Source organism: Salvia hispanica, chromosome 6, assembly GCF_023119035.1.
Source record: "Salvia hispanica cultivar TCC Black 2014 chromosome 6, UniMelb_Shisp_WGS_1.0, whole genome shotgun sequence".
In the NCBI taxonomy this organism is placed as follows: Eukaryota; Viridiplantae; Streptophyta; class Magnoliopsida; order Lamiales; family Lamiaceae; genus Salvia; species Salvia hispanica.
Genome location: NC_062970.1, coordinates 42,947,486 through 42,971,114, shown reverse-complemented (window position 1 = coordinate 42,971,114; position 23,629 = coordinate 42,947,486). Strand labels below are relative to the sequence as shown.

The window sequence follows — 23,629 nt, the reverse complement described above, 5'->3', positions numbered from 1 at the left end:
GTTTTAATTGTGTTTTTTAGTCTGATTCAAACAATGATGATAAAATTAGGTACGCACGTTAGCAATAACGGTTTTTTGAATTGGGAGTGGTAAAAAATGCGAGGGGAAATTGAGAATGTGACATCAAATTAGAGATGATTATAATCTATAATGATCGATATACTATTGACTAAATTTACGTACTTTATTTTTTAAAACTACTACTATCATTTTTACTTTTTTTAGAGAAAGAGATTTGACAAGTTCAAAAACGATCAAAATAAACCCACCACATACCCATTTGATTAATTTGGTGACCCAAGCCCAAGTGTGGTCATTTTATTTAACACGTCATTTAACACACAAGCCCATTTCAGTTACTCATTAAAGTTTAGCCGGCCATTTTTCTAATCTTATAAAGGGCAAAAGCGGCGCCGTTTCAAGGCACAGCACGGTGCTGTGATTTCTCTCCTCTGCAGAGCCCTTGTTAAAGCGTGAGTTATTATTAAATCTCACTCCTACAATTAAAATACACCTTTCAAAAGGGGCAAAATCCCAATCGCCCAAACCCTAGAAACACCAGTCTACCGGCGCATCCTCCCTCTTCTCCGCCTCGCCGAGTTTAGAAGCTCCCTGCTCAATTTCGCGGCGGCGGCCAATTCCTACGCTCCTCCACTCTCGCTATTCCAGCCCCAAACTTGCTCAAGCATGTCGATTGCTCAGGATCTCTATCCCACCGAAGAGGACTACCTCTACGAAGAAGAGGTACTTCGAAACCCTAACAATCTCAAATTGTGGTGGCGATACCTAATCGCGAAGAGCGACGCGCCGTTCAAGAAGCGCGCCATTATCTACGAGCGAGCTCTCAAGGCCTTGCCCGGAAGCTACAAGCTGTGGCACGCCTATCTCCGCGAGCGCCTCGAGATCGTGAGGAATCTACCGATTACTCACTCGCAGTATCAGACGCTGAACAACACTTTCGAGCGAGCCCTCGCCACGATGCACAAGATGCCCCGCATTTGGACTATGTTTTTGCAGTCTCTGACGCATCAGAAGCTGATTACTCGGACGCGGCGCACGTTCGACCGTGCATTGTGCGCGCTGCCGGTTACTCAGCACGACCGAATCTGGGAGTGTTATCTGGTGTTCGTGTCGCAGAGGGGCGTGCCGATAGATACGTCGCTGAGGGTGTACAAGAGGTACCTGAAGTATGATCCAAGTCATATTGAGGATTTTATTGAGTTCTTGGTCAATTCGCAGTTGTGGCAGGAGGCTGCGGAGAGGTTGGCTGGGGTTTTAAATGACGACCAGTTTTACTCTATAAAGGGGAAGACAAAACATAGGCTATGGTTGGAATTGTGTGATTTGTTGACTCAGCATGCCACTGAGATATCGGGATTGAATGTGGATGCGATAATTAGAGGGGGGATTAGGAAGTTTACGGATGAAGTGGGGAGACTGTGGACTTCATTGGCTGATTATTATATTAGGAGACAGCTTCTTGAGAAGGCCAGAGATATCTTTGAGGAAGGTATGACGACTGTAGTCACAGTGAGGGATTTCAGTGTTATTTTTGATGCATATTCACAATTTGAGGACAGTGTGTTGTCAATTAAGATGGACAATATGGATGACAGTGATGAAGAAGATGGGAATGAGGATGCCATAGAGGAGGATGATGAGGAGGATGATAGGTTGGATATTGAGAAGTTGAGGAAGAAGATCAGCTGTTTTTGGTTGAAGGATGACAAGGATGTGGATTTGCGGTTGGCGAGATATGAGCATCTGATGGACAGGAGGCCGGAGTTAGCTAACAGTGTGCTTTTGAGGCAGAATCCTCACAATGTGGAGCAGTGGCATCGGAGAGTTAAGCTTTTTGAAGGGAATCCCACAAAACAAATTTTGACTTACACAGAAGCTGTGAGGACCGTGGATCCCATGAAGGCTGTTGGGAAACCCCATACTCTGTGGGTTGCATTTGCTAAGTTGTATGAGACTCATGGAGATGTTTCAAATGCCCGGGTGATTTTTGATAAGGCTGTGCAGGTTAATTACAAGGCTGTCGATCATCTAGCAAGCATTTGGTGTGAATGGGCTGAGATGGAGCTCAGACACAAAAATTTAAAGGGTGCACTGGAACTGATGAGGCGTGCTACTGCTGAACCATCTGTCGAGGTCAAGAGGAGAGGTACGATTTTTAGTTCCTCCCAACACACACAGATACCTTCTTCCTTTATTCATGTGTGAGGATCTTTTATACTCATGAAGTTGAAATTAAGTTATACAGTACTATGTTTTAGAAAATCTTTATGACTTCCGAGTAAACTTCTGTGCTGTGCTGTTTTGGTGAGTCTAGTGCTGAAGTGGGTCAAGTGACATGGAAGTCACAGTTTTATAGACAAAATTGATCATGGTCCATGATAATGATGTAGCTATATTATTTGGTATAAATGTAAGCTGGAGGGACACTTGTAATTTCAAGTGCATCTTTTGCTATCGTCATTGCCAGTTGGTTAAATCTATCACTTCTAGATTCGAAGAAATTCATAGAGCAAGAGTAGCATGTTTATTTTAATGACTCCCCTACCAAGAACCTTTTGTGACCATTTTGTTTCTCTAGATTACTCTTCACAATTATGAGCATGTGTTCCTGGCTAGTCTTTATATCTTGTTTTCTAGTGAGTGTTGCACGAATCAGAATTTATAATATTCTACCCTGCCCGCAAAAGCTTGAAAGTTGAAATACATAACTTCCTTCCTGCAAGTGTACTGAAGACCAATTTTAGTAAAAGGTGGATAAATTTCTCAAGTTACTTTGCTAGCAAATTAGCTAGTTTATTAACAGAAGCACTGCAAGTTCAATTAAAGTCTGCTAGTTTGTTTTATCTTTCTCCATTTGCTTATCTTGACTTTCACATATTCATAATTTATTCAAAATGATTTTATGGATTATGAATGTAAGAGTTAAAAAATACTCCATCAATTTTAATTATTTTTCTTTGCACCAGGCCGTGCTTTTTTAGGCAAATCTAAGCTGTAATTCTTACACTTTCTCTATAATCAATTGATATAATTGGAATTGAATTTGAATGCTTATTCTGCTTACCCTTTTATAGTTGCTGCTGATGGAAATGAACCAGTGCAAATGAAGGTTCATAAATCCCTTAAACTTTGGACATTTTATGTGGATTTGGAGGAAAGCTTGGGTACCTTGGAGTCAACTCGTGTAGTTTATGAGAAAATATTGGATCTAAGAATTGCTACTCCCCAGATTATCATAAATTATGCAATGCTTCTAGAAGTAAGTGCTAATCCTAATCCTCTGGTAGTAGTAGTTCTCTCACTCCTTTCTCCAATTCGCTAGATTGAGAAATAACTCTCGTGTCATTTTCCAGGAACACAAGTACTTTGAAGACTCATTTAAAGTTTATGAGAGAGGTGTAAAAATATTTAAGTACCCGCATGTGAAAGATATATGGGTCACATATCTTTCCAAATTCGTTAAGAGATATGGAAAATCAAAGCTGGAACGAGCTAGGGAGATATTTGAGAAGGCAGTTGAAGAGGTATGTTGATTCCTCATGTGCTATAGATTGGAGACATGTAGACGATTTATCCTGCTGTTTTGCAATTCTTTTGATTATCTGTGCTATAAACTGCAAAACAGTTTTCAGGCAGTGCCATGATTTGCTACACGATTTGTTGGTGGCCTTATAACTTGCTTTGCTGACAAGTTTCGTCAGTCTTCATTGACCAGTTCATATCTGCTTTGAGAATGCAGTGGCTGAAGCTTATGAGCTCTTTCACAAATTTGAGGTTATCCCCACTTTTTGGGCCAAAAAGTAAAGGGAAAAAAAGAAAAATCTTATGTTAGAAAACTTAGTCATTGTAATGTATAACACTGTGATTGCTTAAAATATTAAGCTCTAAAAACATCTTATAGTTCTTTAGAGCTTAGCATAAACATTTTATAACTCTTAAATAAGCTTCTTGCTAAACATCTTAGCATAATGGTTTAGAAAATAATCTGTTTCTTTCTTTAATTGAAACTAATTGTAACTGAGGGATTTTGCGGACATTCTCTGTGTTGAAGCATAGAAGTTTTTGTAGTGTTTTCGTCTTGAGTCACTGGGAAACTCCTCTTACTTCATTCTATAGATGTTGGTCATCATAGTGTTGTTTTTGTTATGCCCTGTTACTGATTTGTGTATTATGGCCGGCCTTGGGTTATGTAAAGCTTTGCATGCTTTTGTTCAAATAGCCTGTGTTAATCCTCGATCAGCATCCTTGTGTGTGAATGCACAAGCTTGTGCATAGTTTTTTTTTTATACCTTCACTGATGCTGATTGATTAAATAAATTTTCCCTTGATTAGGCTCCTGCAGAATCAGTGAAACCCCTGTATCTTCAATACGCCAAATTGGAGGAAGACTATGGTCTGGCCAAAAGAGCAATGCGGGTGTATGATCAGGCTACAAAAGCTGTCCCACCTAATGAGAAGTTGGGCATGTATGAGATATATATTACCAGGGCAGCTGACATATTCGGATTACCAAAAACTAGGGAGATTTATGAGCAAGCTATTGAATCACGACTGCCAGACAAGGATGTAAAGGTCATGTGTTTGAGATATGCTGAACTCGAGAAGAATCTTGGTGAAATCGATCGTGCTCGTGCATTATACAAGCATGCATCACAGTTTGCTAATCCAAAATCTGATCCTGACTTCTGGAAAAAGTGGCATGAATTTGAAGTACAGCATGGAAACGAGGATACATATCGGGAGATGCGCAGAATCATGAGAAGTGTTGATGCTAGCTATAGCCAGGTAAAATACCAATGTTACAGGTTGCATGCTGCTCTGTTTTTTTCTTCTTCTGGAAATGTTTTCCCTTAACCATTGTCTATTTGCAGACGCACTTTATCCTACCGGAGTATCTGATGCAAAAGGACCAGATGCAGACCCTTGACGAAGCTAAGGATGTTCTCAAGAAGGCAGGCGTTGCTGAGGACGAAATGGCTGCACTTGAGAGGCAATTACTGCCCACTACCAATGAAACCAGTGCTAAAGATGGTGGTAGACGATTAGGATTCGTGAGTGCTGGTTTGCAGCAAAATGGAGAGACTACAGCAAATACAGAGGATATCGAGCTTCCAGAAGATAGTGATCCCGAAGATGAGGAGAAGGTTGAGATCGCACAGAAAGAAATTCCAGATGCAGTGTTTGGAGGATTGGTGCGGAAGAGAGACGAAGCAGACGAGAAGGGTAAAGAAGCAACTGATACGGAAAACAAAGAGAACGATGGCCATCTAGGTGCCTTGGAGAGAATCAAACGAATGAGACGAGGCGCCTAGATTCATCTATTTGAAGTTATTGTATACATGAAATGGAATTTTGTTGAATTTTGTTGATGTATCTTACTTCAAATATTGTCTATGTGAAATTCAAGTATGCTTCTTTCCTTTTGGGATCTCATAACCCTGACTTCCATATATAAATGGAGTATATGTAAAACCTTTTTATTGTGCAAGGTTTAAAAATGAGTTAAATAGTGTAATCATGTTTGGAGCTTGAAACACGATAACTGATTTATGAGTATGATCTCATTTGGATCTTACACTAACCAAATTATCCTCATCTCATTCGACTCCGCACGCGCCGGCGCCGCCGCGGCAGGGTCCTTTCCGCGAGGACTGCTGGACGGAGGAGGCGACGGCCACGCTCGTCGATACCTGGGGACAGCGCTACCTCGAGCTCAACCGCGGCAACCTCCGCCAGAAGGATTGGCAGGAGGTGGCCGATGCGGTGAACGCGCTCCACGGCCACACGAAGAAGACGCACCGCACCGACGTGCAGTGTAAGAACCGGATCGATACTCTGAAGAAGAAGTACAAGACGGAGAGGACGAGGATCGCTGAATCCAACGGTGCCCTAGCCTCGTCCTGGCCGTTTTTCTCCACTCTCGAGCACTTGATCGGGTCTAATTTCAACAAGCACCAGCAGAGCAAGGTGATTACGTCGCCTCAATCTGCGCCGCAGCTGTCTCTGCCTGCTCCGCCGCTGGCTGTGCCGTTATCCTATCGCAAACCGATGAATCCTGCCGTGGTGACGCCGTTTAGTCTGCCGCAGAAGCGTCCAATGACGTCGCCGGTCGTGGATAAGTCGTTCTTCAGGAGAAATTACTCGGCGATGGCTGCTGCAGCGGCTGCACCTGACGATGAGGCTGATGATGATGATGATGAGTTGGAGGGTGATGAAGTGGAGGGGAGCGAGGATGAGGCTGAAGACGACGAACAGGTAGGGCAAGAAGGGATGAGGAGACTGGCAAAGGCTATAGAGAATTTTGGGGAAATTTTTGAGAAGGTAGAGGGTAATAAGCTGAGGCAGATGGTGGAGTTGGAGAAGCAAAGGATGCAGTTTGCTAAAGATTTGGAGGTTCAAAGGATGCAATTGTTTATGGATACACAGGTCCAGTTAGAGAAGGTCAAGCGAACTAAACGACCTGGATCTTCTGATGGTATAACTGCTACTATATTGTGATATAATCGTTTTTCTATCAATTTCTGACATTTAGTTATATGTTTGCCTGTTCTTTTTTTTTATTTGGTTGGTTATATAAATGAAATTGCATAAAGAGTTTGCATAGTTTGGCACGATGTACTGCTAACTAGTTTGACTAAGAATAACTCTGCAATACTGTTCAGGTTGAGGCTTCTATTACCTTGGTGATTCTGGTTGGTTCCCTACATGTGTTTCTCATATAGTAGCTGGTTATTGTTTGTCATTGCATATTGACTTTTATATATGTATACGTGTGTGTGTGATTCTAGCTCGTTCCCACATTTTATTTGTTTCCGTTATAGATGAGAATTGGTCTGCACATTCTGTTATATTAGCCCTTGGTGCATCTTGTTGTCCTTGATATTAGGATTATTGAGGGAAGAGGAAAGTGATCATGTCACCATGTTGGAAACTCCCATCCCAAGTATGTTCTTAAATAGGAGTACTATACTTAAAGAAGTGTTGGCCTAATAATTATGAATGCATGAGTGAATAATCAGCTTCTTTTTGTGTGGTTGATGGACTATAAATCCTAGATATAGGTCTTAAGTTTGCTTGCATCTTACAATGTTCCTTAGGATGAACTATGAAGCCTGGGTTTGGCTTTGATGGCTGACAAACTCTCTTGGTTGGTAACATTTAGTTGCATGCATCGTAATAGACAATGATGATTCTAATACACTGAAATAAAAGTAATACTGAACTGATTGCCTACCTATGCTAATATCAAGTTAGTTTTGCTTAATCCTATATTGTCACAATGCCACTGTTGCTTTATTTTGAATGAATGCTTCTGAAAGATTAAATATTTAGATCTATACAAGACCAATTAAATCTATTATTTGAGCAGGGCTTTTTACCCTTCCATCTTTGCCCTATCTTTTATATCTGTGCCTTTTCATACTGGATGGGCTAATATAGGTTCAGTACTTCAACTGAAATGGCCCCAGTTGGATTATGAATCCTTTTGGCTCTGGAATTGAGCTGTTCATTTACCTCTCAGTACAACTTGTTTTAATCTTTTCCCCCTTGCTTGTTTGACTTGAGTGGTTATATGTCAAAAGTGGATGTATATTTTGGAACAGTTTCACATTTTGATTTTGGCAATTGCATATTTTGGAACAGTTTCACATTTTGATTTTGGCAATTGCATATTTTGGAACAGTTTCTCTGGGAAAAGCATTTGGTAGAGAAGATAAATAAACAAAACATGATAAGAGCACACATTTTAGGTCATTTTTGGTCATCTAACTCAAAGATAATCGAGTTATCTACCCTGCCCCTAAATTGTTTGTATCACCATCTATCTACAATTGGCTGTTGCATAATTTGGAACAGTTTCTCTGGGGAAATTATTAAATTGTTTGTATCCCTATCTATCTGCATTTCGCATGCTTATCTTCTTGATTTGTTTTCTGAGTTGTGATTTCCTGGCAATTATGCAGATATGTATAGCTAGTGGTGTGGACTGGGACTGTGCAAATCCTTGGTGCGGTCGAGCATTGAGCAGCGGAACAATATGGTATTTCTTCTTGTTGATAGGTGAAGAAGATTCTTTGGCCGGGAAAGATATTGACTAGCTAATTTTTATGTAGAAGAGTGATTCATGTCAATGTTAGGCTTCCTTTGATCAAAATCTACTTTTATCTGCCTGTTTAGGATCATTAATTTTTGTTATTGTCAGTTCATATAGCAACTTGTTAGTGTTTGAATGTGTTTTCATATAATCATTCGTAGTTTACTTCAGTTTCTGCTGTTAGAGTTATCTACCTTTGGGCCTCTACATAAACGTAACTATACAAATTTGCAGAACGATTTATGATGAACTAAAAGCGTGTAGGAAAATTTTATCTATTCCAAATTATAATTAATGGTTAGAATAATCACCGGTAGGGTTGACAGTATTTAAACCTCTTTTTATCTCACATCAACGAATTGGTGATCCTAACTCCTTAATAAATGAGCGGATTGCCCTTCCCTCTTCGAGTACTTTTGGGTGGATGATTAGCCTATTTTTAACATGTTATTAGAGCGGGCTCAAGTCGGTGATGAGTTTCTTTTTTGTAAGTGTGGAAGTCCGAAGATCTTTCCAACCCATACATTGCGTGGCGTATTGAAACCTCTTCTTATCCCACAGATAAATTGATAATCTTAACTCATCTATAAACAAGGCATTTTAAAGGGGTGTGTGACTCATTTCTAACATACAGTTTTGTACACGACATGATAATTCGACATGAACACACACATTATTAATAGGTTTAAGTCAAATTTTATTGGGTTTGAGTCCTTATTGGGGTTGACCCGTTAGGAACCTGATAATTCAGTTTGGATTCAGGTTAGGCTAGGTTCAGATAACCTATTTGAAATAATATTACTCCATCCGTCTAGGAATAGGAGTCCCATTTTTCTATTTCGGTCCTACTGTGAATAGGAGTCTCGGTTCGTTTTAACTATAAATGATAATAGGTCTACATTCCACTGACTTATTCCACTCATATTTCATTTAAAAGTAAAAGTATATACAAGTAAGACTCATATACCACTAACTTTTTTCCACTCACATTTCTTAAACCTCGTGCCAGAAAGAAATAAGATGGTTTTAATTATTTAAAAATTATACTCCCTCCGTTCCATAGTAATGGAGACGTTTCTTTTCGGCACGGAGATTAAGAAAAATTGTGTTAGGTGAGTTAAGTAAAGAGAGAGTAAAGTGAAAAATGAAAAAGGTAGACAGATGAAGAGAGAATAAAGTAAGAGAGAGTAAAACGGGTGTGGAAAAATGTGTTGACTTTTACTAAAATGAGAAATGACTCTATTACTGTGGAACGTACCAAAATGACAAAATGACTCTATTACTATGGAACGGAGGGAATATATTTTATAGCTTTAGTTTTTTATTGTGTAAATCAAATTTGAAAATAAGGTAATTGTGTAATATAGTATTTTAATTGTGTAAATCACATTTTAGTTATGTAAATCAAGTTCTGGGTCGTTGTCGGGTTATAATCGCGTCGTGTCTATCCATATCAGGGACGGATGTAGTGTATTACTAGGTGGGGCAAATGCCCCTCCTCAAATATATTGATATATACTATTTTATTTAATAATTTTGCAAAATTTGTAAAATTTCTTTATATTTGCCCCTTCTTAAATTCTCAAATTATCTGTATATATAATTTTTCCCCCTTCCATTTACATTCCTGGACCCGTCCTTGATCCATATTATATTATATCATATCTTTAACGGGTTCGTATTGGGTTCAGATTTGAAGGTAAACGGCCTGGTTTGTGTTCGGATGATAATTTCCTTAACAAACCGAGTTTGAGTTATGTCCTAAATTGAGTCTCTGATAGATTGACACGATAATAATCTTGTACGATAAGAACTGAGCCCCTTATTTCTGGTGGGGCAGTAGTGGTGGAATGAGTTATTTCACCTAAAAATGTGCATGGAGAATAATAAAGGCTCAACTGAGTTCACGTGATGAGATTTAATTTGGAAGCATAGATCCTAACATGTCGTATTTTGTTTGGAGAGTACATTTTCGAAAATGATGTTTCTTTTATTATTTTTAAACATTAGTTCAATTTGGAATCTTGTTTTTTTCTTTAAAATAATGGAGAAAGAGACTTGCCCCGTGAATTGTGATCAAATTTGTACTTCGAAATAAAAATATTGGGTTATGATTTGTAATTCACTAATTTGAATCTCGTGATTAAATCCGCCGGATCTGTACACTTTATAGGTTATTTTATCAATTGTGAGAGTGTTGATCTAAATGAACTGCATTTGGTTGATATTTTTTACAAATGTTAATATTAAGTTGATACTCAATTCCATAGTAGTGGAGACATTTCTTTCTGTTATGGAAATTAAAAAAAGTTGTGTTAAGTGGGTTAAGTAAATGAAGAATAAAATAGTAAATGAAAAAGATAGAGAGATAAAAATATAATAAAGTAAGAGAGAATAAAGATACAGTAAAATAAGAGAGAGTAGATTAAGCGAGAAGAAATATGTTCGACTTTTATTAAAAAGGGAAATGACTCAGTTATTATAGAATATACCAAAAATGACAAAAATAACCACTATTATAGAATGAAGGGAGTACAAATTGGTATTCGGATCCACTAAATTGTCAAGATGACTCAATCTCCCATCCTATAAATCAGAGGACATATTTTTATCAATTAAGACATGTTAATTGTGGTTGTATTTGGTCTAGTTACATAAGAAACATAAGCACGAAATTGCACCATATATAATAATCCACCTGTTATACAAAAGTGTTTTTTTTCCATAACACTATAAAGCAGTTATGCGGAATCTTATTTCATCTGTGCTATAAAGGCTAAGTATAATTTATTTTATTTATATTTTATTATAAAATTAATATATTCTATATATAATGATGTCTATACTTTTATATAATCACAAATCTCAAACTATTAGGTGGTGAGTGAAAGCCCATAAGACAACAATAACAAAACAAGAATCTGAAAAAAATCAACAAGACCGGCCAACAAACCCTATTTAGCCAAAGAGCGAGCAAGAGGACTAAGGGAAGAGAAACACACCACTTCAAAAGATTGAAGTAACCAAGACAGATCAAGGTAATTAATGATCAGGGTTGACAATTTTTTTTGGCACGACTCTTCCTACGTTTGTTCTTTCTTTCACGCGTTTTTCTTCACGCTTTTCTTTAATCTGTCTAGTGTTCTTTCTTTCACCCCAATGGTCGGATTTATGGAAGCACACTCCTAATCTCGACTTATTCGATATCAATAGTATTGGCCACAAAATCATGAAATCCACTGAAATTGAGCACAACTCATGGGGATGCGAAGACATGCAAGCATGCAAGCACATCAAAGCAGTCAATTCAGCTCTCGAATCGCATCAAGCCCCCTTCTTGAAACAGTAATTTGTTTCTAGTCAGCACAGAGCTCAATCACAAAATGGCTCGAATTTGTGGGGTCGAGACCAGTTGAGAGATTGGAATTAGACTTCCGTTGCCTGAGTGCAAAGCATAGAGTTGGACCTACGAAATTGTTGGAATATAAGATATATGTTGGAGGACATAGAAATGGTTGGAATATAAGATATATGTTAGAGGAGTAATTCAGTTTGGAGGAAATATTAGAGAGGAGAATGTGTGGAATATATGGGAAATAATTTAGAAGAGGTAATGTGATGTGGGGAAACTAAAGAAACTGTCTATTTCAAACTTGTTGAACTTCTCAACTTTTGGAAAATGGTATGCCATATTTATAGGCATTTATTTCATATTCTAGAATTCTCTACTAGGTTCTTTTTAATATTTTATATCTAGATTTTTCTCCAGAAAAATCTAGATATTTTACTACTTCCTCCGTTCAATAGTAATATAGTTATTTTGCCATTTTTGTACGTTCCATAGTAATAGAGTCGTTTCATTTTTTAGTAAAAGTCAAACACACTTTTCCACACCTACTTTACTCTCTCTTACTTTTTTTCCTCTCTTCATCTCTCTACATTTTTCATTTTCCACTTTATTCTCTCTTTACTTAACTCACACAATTTTTTTTAATCTCCGTACCGAAAAAAAAACGCTTTCATTACTATGGAACGGAGGGAGTACATTCTAGGGATTCTATTAAAAATATGTTATGTACTCAGTGGCCTGTGATATTATAACTTTAGGAAATGTCATATTTTCCTTGCTAATGTGTCACTGCCTTCTTGTATATATTAATGGGCTATCGTAACTAAATGATTTGCTCCAATAAATTTAACGAATTCGCACGAAATTAATGGGTATGTGTCAAAGTTTATTGGGTTCGTGCACTTATCGTGTCGACACGATAACGATACAAAAATTTTGTGTCGTGTTCGTGTTACTCGTTAAGAAATAATATCAATATATTATATTATTATTATTATTTTATTTATTTTAAAATTTAAATTAGGTTTAGTCTAATGAAGCACTTACTATTAGTATAGTGTCGTGTTCGTGCTACACGTTAAGAAATAATATTAATATAGTGTCGTTATTGTGTCGTGTCATATATGTGTTGTTATCGTGTCGTGTTGACCCGAAGTGATTCATGTCGTGTTTGTGTCTGAGGGTAGCGGGTCGTGTTCGTATTTGGAGTTTTCTTAACGAGTCGTGTTCGTGTTTGTTGTTATTGTGCCGACACGATAATGACACAACACGCACGATTTACCACCCCTAGATATCCATCCAGCATTCCTATGCTCGAAATTGCACCACATGATGATATTCATATTTCTATATCTTTCTCAACTCATAGTTCTCCCGTCTTAAAACTCATGTTGAAAAAGGAAATTCATGAGAGTATTATTCTTAAGTAAAGTACCCACCTGCATCTTTCAAGTACGAAAAATTTGCATTTACCTTATAGAATATATGACCATATGCATATAATTACATATGTACAATAGTTTTCCAAGAACAAAACACGAACCCGGCCCTCAATTGTACTAAATATATCGATCAACTTTTTTTGAGCTTGAAAATTGAAACCACAAATAATTCGAATGGTATCTAAATGTAAGCCCTCTAGCTAGAGTACTACAATAACACCAAACTACAACAACATATATATATATATAAAATTACTATATTAAACTATATTATATGTATATTTACTATATTAAACTACATCTACAATAATATAGGAAATGCTCTTGATGTAGCAGTTTTACATCACTTAAAATGTCTGTTATTCATACCCAAGCTTTCTCATGTGGTGACGAGTAACAATTTACTTCTTCTCTCCATCCACTACAACTTCTTGCTATGTGAATTTAGACCTGCAAATTAGAGTAAAAAACAGTAATAGAAAATTTAGATTAATATTGTACAAGCAATAAAACACTTGCATATTGATTAGAAAATTTTGCTCTTGTTCCACTAGATAGATTGAATCAGATCAAGTTGATCATTCTTCTCACTCATGCATAGCACGTTTTTTAGTTTCATTTTATGCTAATCGTTTTAATTCTAAAACCAACAATCATGTGACAAATATTTTTGTGAATGAAAAATGATCAAAGCCGGGAGATGGCAAGCAAAGTCCATCAAAAACAATATCCACTGCAAACCAACATATCAACAAGGTATACTAAAAAAAACAACACAAAAGCTAACAAAGAACAGAATCAACTAACAAACGACAACACACATGCACTACAATGTCAAGCCCGTCTATCTTCTTTAGGAGATGTATCGATCTCGCATCATGCATCATATCCAAATAGCACGCAACAAACAACACAAACAAACCAAACAACTAGATAGAGATTCGACAAACACAAAAACCAAGAAAAAACAAAAAATTCACGAAAGGCAAACAAAAAAAAACCCATAGCCTTAAACTGCTCAAGTCGACAGTTTTTGAGAATTTAAATATGTCATATGTTGCGACAATCGACAATGAATAGGGTATTTAAAAGCAAAGGCGACTAAGCTAATTTATCAGAACAATGTCTATAAGATTAAGGCATTGTCATACTTCGGGTTTGCTTCCAATGATACTAAGCAACACTCATCGCACCTTAGATTTAACTTCGTTTCTTCGGTATCTTCAAGATCGAACCACCGTAGTTTGCAATTATTGGCAACTTTAGTGAGCAACAAAGTGATAGATTTCGGCAAATGCAAATCTGGAACTAATATACACTATCAATTAGATGGACTCTTGCGGTAGTCCATTAAAGAGTTTGCTTAGGGCCAACCCACGAGAGCAACGAGTTGAGATAATCAGAATAAATCTTGAAATCTTTGCCAACCGAACCCAACGCCCCATGTCTTTGGGATCGAACCATACATTTATGGATTCATCCTCGCGGCTAGCTCATTATCTTTTTTATTTGAGCCTTTCGTATAACATAAAAATAAAACAATATATATAGTAAAATATGCAAGGGACATGTTTACATGCGCAAGTATAAATTTATGAGAGATTTAGCAGTCTCTACATGTGAATTGTTGATTGATACTATGTTGATTTATTGACAACAATATGCATCCTATAATATAAGTAAACACATTTCCTATAGCATATTGATTTAGGAAAAAACTAAGAGTTTCATACTACATTCTAATGAATTTCAAATTCACAATATAGATTTATCCATGATAGCCCTAAAACTATCAAAAACATCTGTTACCTAAACCTTTTTCCCCCAAATACGAGTCACTAGAATCTTAATTAGAGATTTGAGTTTTTGTAACATGTCACGATTCTTATGACTTTTCGGGAAATTCCTAATTTTTTTAAATCAATTTCTAAGTTTTTATGTAATTTCATTTAATGTTGTATCTTTTTTATCGATGACATCGACCAATTTAACTAGATTAAATGGGACTAAAAGCGCCGAACTTATGAAAGTTTATAAAAAAACTCTGCTAATCGAGATAAAGTTAAGGGACTAAACATGGTGTCAATATACATAAAATTACAAGGCTAAAAAAACCTTTCAAAGCACTACTTTTTGTTTAAAAGAACTTGGCTCAATTCAAGTAGGTCAAAAGAGATAATACATACACATACATATGCTCAAAAGAGTTGGATTATAACCTAATGCCAATAATAAAATTGATTAACTGCATTTTTAAGGATTGATTAAAAAACCTTCACAATCCTTTTAGCCTACATTGCACTATCCCAAGTCACCATGCACCCTATTCAAGCAATCTTTCACCTTTGAGCTGCATTTTCTCCATTAAAAGATCATTATAATAATTTTTATTCAATTTTGCATAGATGTCTACCACATCTTATGATATATATCCTTTTTCATATCGGTTCCATATGAAAAATATTGAATGACATATTATAGGGAATATGGTTTTGGGTTAAATTAGGGCTACCAAAAGGGCATTATTGATACATATCCCACATTGATTTGGAATGACATATAAGACCCAAGGGAAAGGGCAACAAAAGGACGGTGGTCATGCGGCTTTGGGTTGGCCACGGTGTGTGCCATACGTGAACCTTTGATTCAAAAGGAAGATGGATTGATACGTATCTTGCATTGATTCCACATGAAAGTGTGGAATGCAAGGAGGGGGTCAACCTCTTTCCATTTCACATGGTTTTGTATTAAGCTACAACTCCCTTTTTTTGTTAAAGAAAGCTGCTAAAGCCGAAGACAAACCAACTAACGAATATAAGAAACTCCTAATCTATCATGGATCAACCAACTACTGTGAGCTCCAGCATTGGTGACTCTAAAACATGAACTTCTTTATGAAAACTATAAGCAAAATGCGACAAAAAAATTAACAGAAAAATTACTAATACACACAATGAATCACTACTGAATCATGAACTTGAAGTAACCCACACATTTTATGCACTATGGAGCGACAATTAAAGGAGTCATCCTACTACTCCATGATCATAGAAACACACACAAAACTTTCACTTTTGACTCCCTATCTTAATATACTTATCATCTCATGAGAAGCCACAATCAATATTCAACCACTTTTTCATTGTAAGAATTCAGCAATATCAAACACTTACTTGTGTTCAATGATTGGTGAGACACTCCAATTAAATCTTTACTTCATGTTTTCAATGATTAATACATAATTAATTCTTTTGCCTAAAAGGATATTAATTACCGAATTATGGCCTAATATATATACTAAGATAGTCTCTCCTCATATTACTCTAATGATAATCAAACAAAATACTATAAATATGAAAATTGAAACAAAATATAGAATAGAAGAATCCTCATGTCGGCAATCTGATGCTATTTTCTGATTATTAGAGAAAGCGTTCCTAAATTGACAAATGCTACCGACAAAACAAATCAAATCTTTCACAATAATTGGTATCGTATGGAAGTAGAAACAGATTTTTAATCTGTGAAAATCTCGTGAAATAACTTTCCCAAAGCATTCTATAGACATCTTTGACCTCACTATATATAGAGCCGACCAGAAAATTTAATCAGATTGGTGAACACAACTGTATATTAGTACTATTTAATTTAAAGTGGTTTATAATACATATATGTAAATACATTGCCAACACTTCAGCAACATCCATAAGATTTATTTACAAAATTTTAAAAAAAGTTTTTACAGTTGAAATTTAGTTTTACCGACTAAATATAATCAGTGATTAAAAATAATTAAATCAATGAGTCTTTGACTTTAATGGATGCAAATCGAATCAATCTTTTCTCAACCGACAAGAACATCTCTATATATGGAAAAAATGAAAAATAATTATAGTCACTTTTCAAAAAAAAAATTTGGAGGAAAACTTACCTACATGTAGTGTTTAATTTTTGTCAAAACAAAACGAACATTAGAATTGTATATATAGTTCAACACCATCATTTATATATGGAAAATTTGAACTTTTTTTTCTGATTTGAATTTTGCAAAGAGGGAAGACTATTCGAAGCAGAATAATACAGATCGAAGGAATCGCATTAATCAATTAGGGACCTACATTAGCATGGTGCATTGCATCTATTTGAGTATATATCTTATCACACCGTACCTTTTTTTTCAATATTTTGAAATGTCTTCAAATTTGATAGGACTTTAATTTCAAAAACAGATAATGATACTTCATCTTCTTCATTACAACTACTATAAATCCATATTTGGAAACCTATAGCATATGGAATCTACGAAAAAGTGATTATTCATATATACATATAGACACACAAGCCCAATCATAAATAGTAAATCTCATACAGAAATGAATAGAAGGAGACAATTTTGGATTCAAATGATTTGTAACTACTAACCACTATTCAACCATATATACCTATGTACTATATAGTTGAATGATTTATACATACATATGGTATTAAAATACAAATTTGTTTATTTTAGATATTCCCCAAATCATGCAAAATCAGACATGGTGATACGATGAAATGTCATTCATGTCCCAGATCCCAAAGGCCCAAATTAAAATTGTTTATTAACCACACTATATCATAGCTAATTTTTTAATCCCCCATGATTTGAGAGAGAAACAAACAAACCAAATTAGATCAGTAGATACATGTAACATTTTTTTAATATTTAGAAAATAATAAAGCTTCTGCTCAACTCAACACTACCAATCCTGAATCTTCCCATTTCAATTAGAATTAGGGTTTCCCAAATTATGATTCTAGGGTTTCTGGATTTCTGAAAATGTACAGTATTCTCTTAAATATACTATTGCGGTTGAGATCGTGTGGTCCTCCCCCCTCTCTCTCTCTCTCTCTCTTCTCTCTATTCCCCAAATCAATTAATTCAGCAAAGTTTAATCTCAAAGCTTTTTCAGACACATCACCTGTCCCTTTCCTAGTATTCCGAAGCTCACAAAAAAACATAAAAACTTACCAATTAATGTTTTTCAAGCAGGCAGCTTGGGGTTCTTGACAAGCAGCTGATCCTCTTGCTGCGACGACGTCGTTTGATTGAATTTCCGCTTCTTCTTCTTCTTGTACGGAATCCCTCTCGCCTTCGACTGGCAGTCCTTCACCTCCCGGAGATAAACCCGAATCGCCCCGTTGCCAAACGGGTTCGTCTCGGGGGACCCTCCGTGCTCCTCGTAGGCGGCCCTGAGCCGCCCCACGAGGGCGTCGAGGCTCCCCCACGCCTGCCTCAGCGGGCACGTGCACGGGGCGGGCGGGTCGGGCTGCCCGAAAAACGCGCACCCGTGCAAGTGGACCTTGGTCTTCCCGAATTGGTCCAAATACCTCATGAATTCAAGCACGTGGTTGCAATTGCACTGCGCCACCGACACCGGCGGCCGCTGATTCTTCAGATACTGTCCGAACGTGTTCCAGTCCCGTCTCTTCTGAGACTCGTAACGGCTCAGGGGCGGCTGATTGTTAACAGAAGCAGCCGCCCCTGAGCCGCTAGCCGACTGATTATTATCGGCGGAGAGAGAATTATTGTTATTCATGGCTATTTTTGGTAATTGGAAAAGATTGGAATGGTGAAGAAAAGATTTTAATTTGATTTATGATCAAAGTTTTTGAGTCTATGGAGGGGACATGGGGTGGGGCCTGATGAGAGTGCTTTTGTTCTTGCTTTAATTTTATTTTTTTCTTCTCTCTCATGAATTAATTTTCAACGTCTCTTTTTAAATGCACTGAGATTACTTTTTTAATTTTTAATCTTAGATTTAATTATTGGTGTGAAAGCATCGTTTTAGGTGTATTATTGTGGTTTTTTGTTGTACATCGATTGATGAATTTATGATTCCTTTCTCCCCGTGAATGGAGTGTCACGGCCCCCTAATTTTCAATAGTATATGTATGTATGTTGAGAGGAAATTTGCGTTCGAATTTTGAAAAGGATGGGTACAAATTGGGTTGTGCACGTGAATAACATTTAATAATAAATAGTATGGCTTAGTTAATTCTTGAGTTTTTCTTGTGGAGTGATTAATTCGTGAGTACTATATGGCGAGTATTCTTTGGCTTTTTCTCCGTAATCATTGATTATAACTTATAGGCTCTCACCTTCATGAGTTATATCTATTGACTAAAAATTTTACACCCTACGTCATCGATTAGAAGTCCCAATTTAGTTGATCGATACAATGTAAGTATACATACTTATCATTTTTAGTAAAAGTGAATCGAAACTCCTAATTGCTCATAAACCTAAATGGCAAACCAAGACTCCTAATCACAAACGGATGGAATATTAATTGGATCGAACAAAATTACTATTGGTACATGGTATCTTGTTAAGGACTCAAATGGTAGTATGGGAAAAGGGCTAGACCTGACCGACGACAATGTTTGGGAGCTAACTCAGAGTGGTGATCTAGGAAATAAGCTAGACATGATCAACATGACTATGATAAATGACGATGTTAGCCCTTTGAGGAGTCGATCGTTGCAGACTTTAGTGTCCTACTTAGGGTTGACAATTTTTGGTACGATGCAATAACCCGACACGAATCCGCACGAAATTAATAGGTTTGGGTCAAAGCTTATTGGGTTCATATCCTTATCAGGTCGACACGTTAAGGAGACGAAAAATTCGTGTCGTGTTCGGGTTACCTGTTAAAAAATACTCCGTCCGACCTATAGAAATAGGCCATTTGGGGTTGACACGAGTTTTAATGTGTAATTGGTAAAGTAAGAGAATATGAAAAAAAGTAGTTGAAATTGTGTAGTTAATTGTGGGACCCATAAATGATAAAGTAAAAAGGAGTAAAAGGTTTTCATAAATGGATATGAACTATTTTTATGCGACAGACGAAAAAAGACTTTTGGTCTATTTCTATGGGACGGAGGAAGTAATATTATAATATTATTAATTTTTAGTATTTTAAAAATAAATTATTTTTGGATTTCTTTGCTATGAATCTATTTATGTTATTGTTCATCAGATCACATTGTATAATCAGATTTTAGGTTTTTAATTAGACTCTTGTTAAAGATCAGATTCATGGTTTTGTAACTTTTGTTAATCAATAGCAGTTGTAATCAGATTCTTACCGTGTTATCAGGTCGTGTTGTTATAGTGTCGTGCCATGTACGTATTGTTCTCGTGTCATGTTAACCCAAAGTGGTTCGTATCATTAATGGCTTCGTGTTGGTTTCGTGCCGTGTTCAGGTTTAATTTGAGGGTAGCGGGTCGTGTTCGTGTTTGGGTTCGAGTTCGGGTTTGGAATTTTCTTAACGGGTCGTGCTCGCGTTTGCTCATATTGGATCGTGTCATTAACAGGTTGACCCGATAATGATCCAACACGAACGATTTGTCACCCCTAATCCAACTATTGTTGTGAAAATATCTCAAAGTCTTAATGGTATATTGACTTGAATATGACTTCCATATAGTAGTAATTTATTATGGATCATCAATTGCACTATTTAATAAATAATTCGAATATGATAATTTAGGGTTAGGAGAAGAGAAAAAATAATTACGGTGCCGGTTGAGTGGGAAATTGAAGTTACAGCTAATCAAAATTTGGAGATTGCACAATCATCAAATCCATTTGCGTGAGCATTGCCTAGACTATTTGAAACAATATCCAAGTCAACCTTTCACGAAAACTCAAATCAGATACGATCTTGAAATAAAATATTTTCTAATCCACCTACAATATAAAATATTAAATAGTTGGACAAATTATTCAAGCCGCCATCATTAATCAAAATCATTATTATATTTACTGGTGCCACTGCTGATTAACTCTTCCATTTACTGGTTGATTAGATAAAGGCGCAATTTGAAGTATCCAGAAAAAAAAAAACAATTAAGGGTGAAATTTAAATTTGTTTAGCTAGTCAAGTATTTAATTTTTTTTCATCCATATTAAAAATGTCTATTTTCTACAAATGTAAATGTTAAGTAATTAGAACCAATAAAATGAAACTTCGAAGGACCTGAAAAAAAATATAAATAGTTAAGGGAGCAAAAAAAATATATTTCTACTTGAATTAGCTGTTTTTGATTTAATCCGTAAGAAAGAGCAAAGTTATGGTACTACTTGTTTGTTAATTTTGAGCTAAACAAAATTGTACATTTATATTTATGTATATGCGTGACACACTGACATGGTCAAAGGAATCACACCCATCATCAATTTTTATTTGTGTACGTACGTAGTTGTCTTAATTTAGAGGTGTATTTGATGACATGATGACTTATCTTTTTCACCTTTAGCTGTCTCTAATAAAGCCACCATTAATATATATGTTTCGTACAATGTAAATAGTTACCAAACTTGAAACGGTAAGTTTTGGGTGGTAATTTAGCTCGGTACCTAATTTCTAAAATTGTGCAATTTTAGAAATGTTTTCAAGAAGATGAAGTATTTTCTCGAATCAACCAGCATATATAAGCTGGCAAATGCTCTTACAGTTCAAAGATACAGAGAGGCTGTAACAAATTTATTACTCTCTCCCTCTCTCCCTCCGTCCACGATCAAGAGTCTCATTTCTAAATGGCGCGGATTTTAAGAAATGTTAAGAGAAGTGGATGGAAGAAAGTTAGTAGAATAATGGTCTCACTTGTATATATTAGTTTTAAATGATATGTGAGTGGAATGAGTTAGTGGAATGTGAGGTCTCTTTACCATTTATGGTAATTATGAACCAGGACTCTTATTCGTGGACGGACAAAAATGAAAAAACGGGACTCTTATTCATGGACGGAGGGAGTAAAACATTTTCGACATGAAATTTTATGCAATGTTATATAATGTGTTAAATTGAGAAACAATAAAGCTAGAAATACAATAAAATATAAACAATCCAATTTCAAGAATTTTCTTGTAAAGAGTTGGTCAAATCATAATTTTCAAGAGTTTTTTATACTAGCAAGAGTTAGAAAGGGAGATTGAGTTTTATCTATTTACTGTTAGAAAATTAGCTTAGCTAAGGACCTGGAAGATAGAAACTACACCCTCAGTCCGTGATTAGGACCTGTTTCTCCAATTTTGGTCCGTGTGCCACAAGAGTCTGTATTTACTTTTACTATAAATGGTAAGTATGCTCCACATTCCATTAACCATTTCAACTCATAGTCTATCATAAAACTTTGAGTGTATAAAAATGAGATTCACATTTCACTACTTTTTTCTACCCAATTTTCTTTATAATAGTATTTCTTAAAACTTGCGCCAAACTCATGATACTCCTGGACGGAGTATGACCTAATAGTGTACTGTACTTGCTTTTTTTTGTATAATCAATTATTTTATAAAATTTAGTTATTAGACAATTAATGCAAAAAACTCCATCAAAAGTTAATATGAAGTTAATTAAAGTAATTTTTTTTATCGTTTAAGCTCTCAGCGTAAATAAATATAAATCATTGAGAACTAACTAAAAAAAATTGTTAAAAAAAAGAAATTAGAGGAATGTGCATAACATTACAAAAAATAAGGAAATTGTGTGTATCTAAAAGAAATGAGTCGGCAATATTTCTTTACTCCATCCTATTTGACGGGACCATACTGGTATCATATTTGGGCCGAACAAATTTAAATTAAAAGGCTATGCATAAAGTGTTTTTTGCATTGTTTTCATACAATCTAAATTAAGTTAATCAAGGAGTATCAATTAAGAAAAGATGAAAATTATCTTCAAACAAAAATAGTAGTAGTACCATTTTTTAGATAAGACTATCTAGAACTTTTCAAAAAAAAAGGAAAAAAAAGTGTGAGTATCTAGAAAAGAAGAAAGATAGATTTTGAGATAATATATGAATGAAGGAAACGGGTCCAGAATTGGTAAGAAACTATCATCATTATTCTTGGATAAAATATTTACAACGGAAAAGGCTTAGGCCTTGAAACTAGAAGACTATATGGTTATAATTCTCTGAGATAGATTACAAATATTTAAAGAGTTAATAAGTTATGAAATTGTTTAAATAAAATCTCTTAAGCAAGAGATAGAAAATGAAAGAGATATATATATGAAATATATTGGCATTGCATGTATTGAAAATAATACTCCATCTGTCCCACTAGAAATGAAATGTTTTCCATTTTTAGTTGTCCCATTAAAAATGAAACGTTTCTTAAGGGTGTCTCCAACGGCGCCCTTCCCACTCGCCCATCGGCGACGTCCGACCGGATGGGCGCCACAGTGGGCGGAAAGGGCGCCCACGCCCGTCCCGAGTGCCCCTGCGATGGCCTCGCCCCTCCCGTCGACGGGCGAGTGGGACGGGCGCCACAGTGGCGAAGGTCGCCCGTCCTGGTCGGACGTCCGACATTTTAAATTTTTTTTTTTTAAACTATGTTTTTTTTAAAATTATGTAATTTTTTTTTATTACTCCCTCCGTCCCGCTTAAGATGACACGTTTTCCTTTTTAGTTTGTCCCAACTAAGATGACACATTTCCTTTTTTGGTAACTTTCTCTCTCCAATTAATACACTCAACCACTTTTTCACACTCCTATTAAAATATCCATCTTTCTTTATCTCTCTACTTTAATACTTACACCCACCTTCTCTCTCCAATTAAACACTTAAACCAATAACTCCTAAAATCTTGTGCCGGCTAAGCAATGTGTCATCTTAGCCGGGACGGAGGGAGTATGTAATTTTGTTTTTTAATGTAATTTTCGTATTT

The 23,629-nt window shown here is 36.0% G+C and overlaps 3 protein-coding genes across 3 annotated transcripts; 2 read left to right on the top strand and 1 right to left on the bottom strand.

Moving 5' to 3' along the window:
- Window positions 1-493: 493 nt before the first annotated feature.
- Window positions 494-5,441, top strand: LOC125194124 (pre-mRNA-splicing factor SYF1-like). Its single transcript, XM_048092174.1, has 5 exons — window positions 494-2,167; window positions 3,096-3,280; window positions 3,375-3,545; window positions 4,354-4,806; window positions 4,893-5,441. The coding sequence occupies exons 1-5, from the start codon at window positions 688-690 to the stop codon at window positions 5,331-5,333; spliced, it is 2,730 nt and encodes a 909-aa protein (XP_047948131.1). The 5' UTR covers window positions 494-687; the 3' UTR covers window positions 5,334-5,441.
- Window positions 5,442-5,604: 163 nt separating this feature from the next.
- LOC125196319 (trihelix transcription factor ASIL2) lies at window positions 5,605-6,534 on the top strand (the record flags this gene model as incomplete). Its single annotated transcript, XM_048094787.1, has 1 exon — window positions 5,605-6,534. A coding segment is annotated over one exon (915 nt), but the record flags the coding sequence as incomplete, so codon positions are not given.
- Window positions 6,535-13,019: 6,485 nt separating this feature from the next.
- LOC125192654 (protein LIGHT-DEPENDENT SHORT HYPOCOTYLS 10-like) lies at window positions 13,020-18,518 on the bottom strand. The gene is made up of 2 exons (XM_048090276.1): window positions 17,919-18,518; window positions 13,020-13,357 (listed from the first exon to the last, which is right to left on the bottom strand). Exon 1 carries the CDS (start codon window positions 18,484-18,486, stop codon window positions 17,932-17,934), a length of 555 nt encoding a protein of 184 aa, XP_047946233.1. The 5' UTR covers window positions 18,487-18,518; the 3' UTR covers window positions 13,020-13,357; window positions 17,919-17,931.
- Window positions 18,519-23,629: the final 5,111 nt, after the last annotated feature.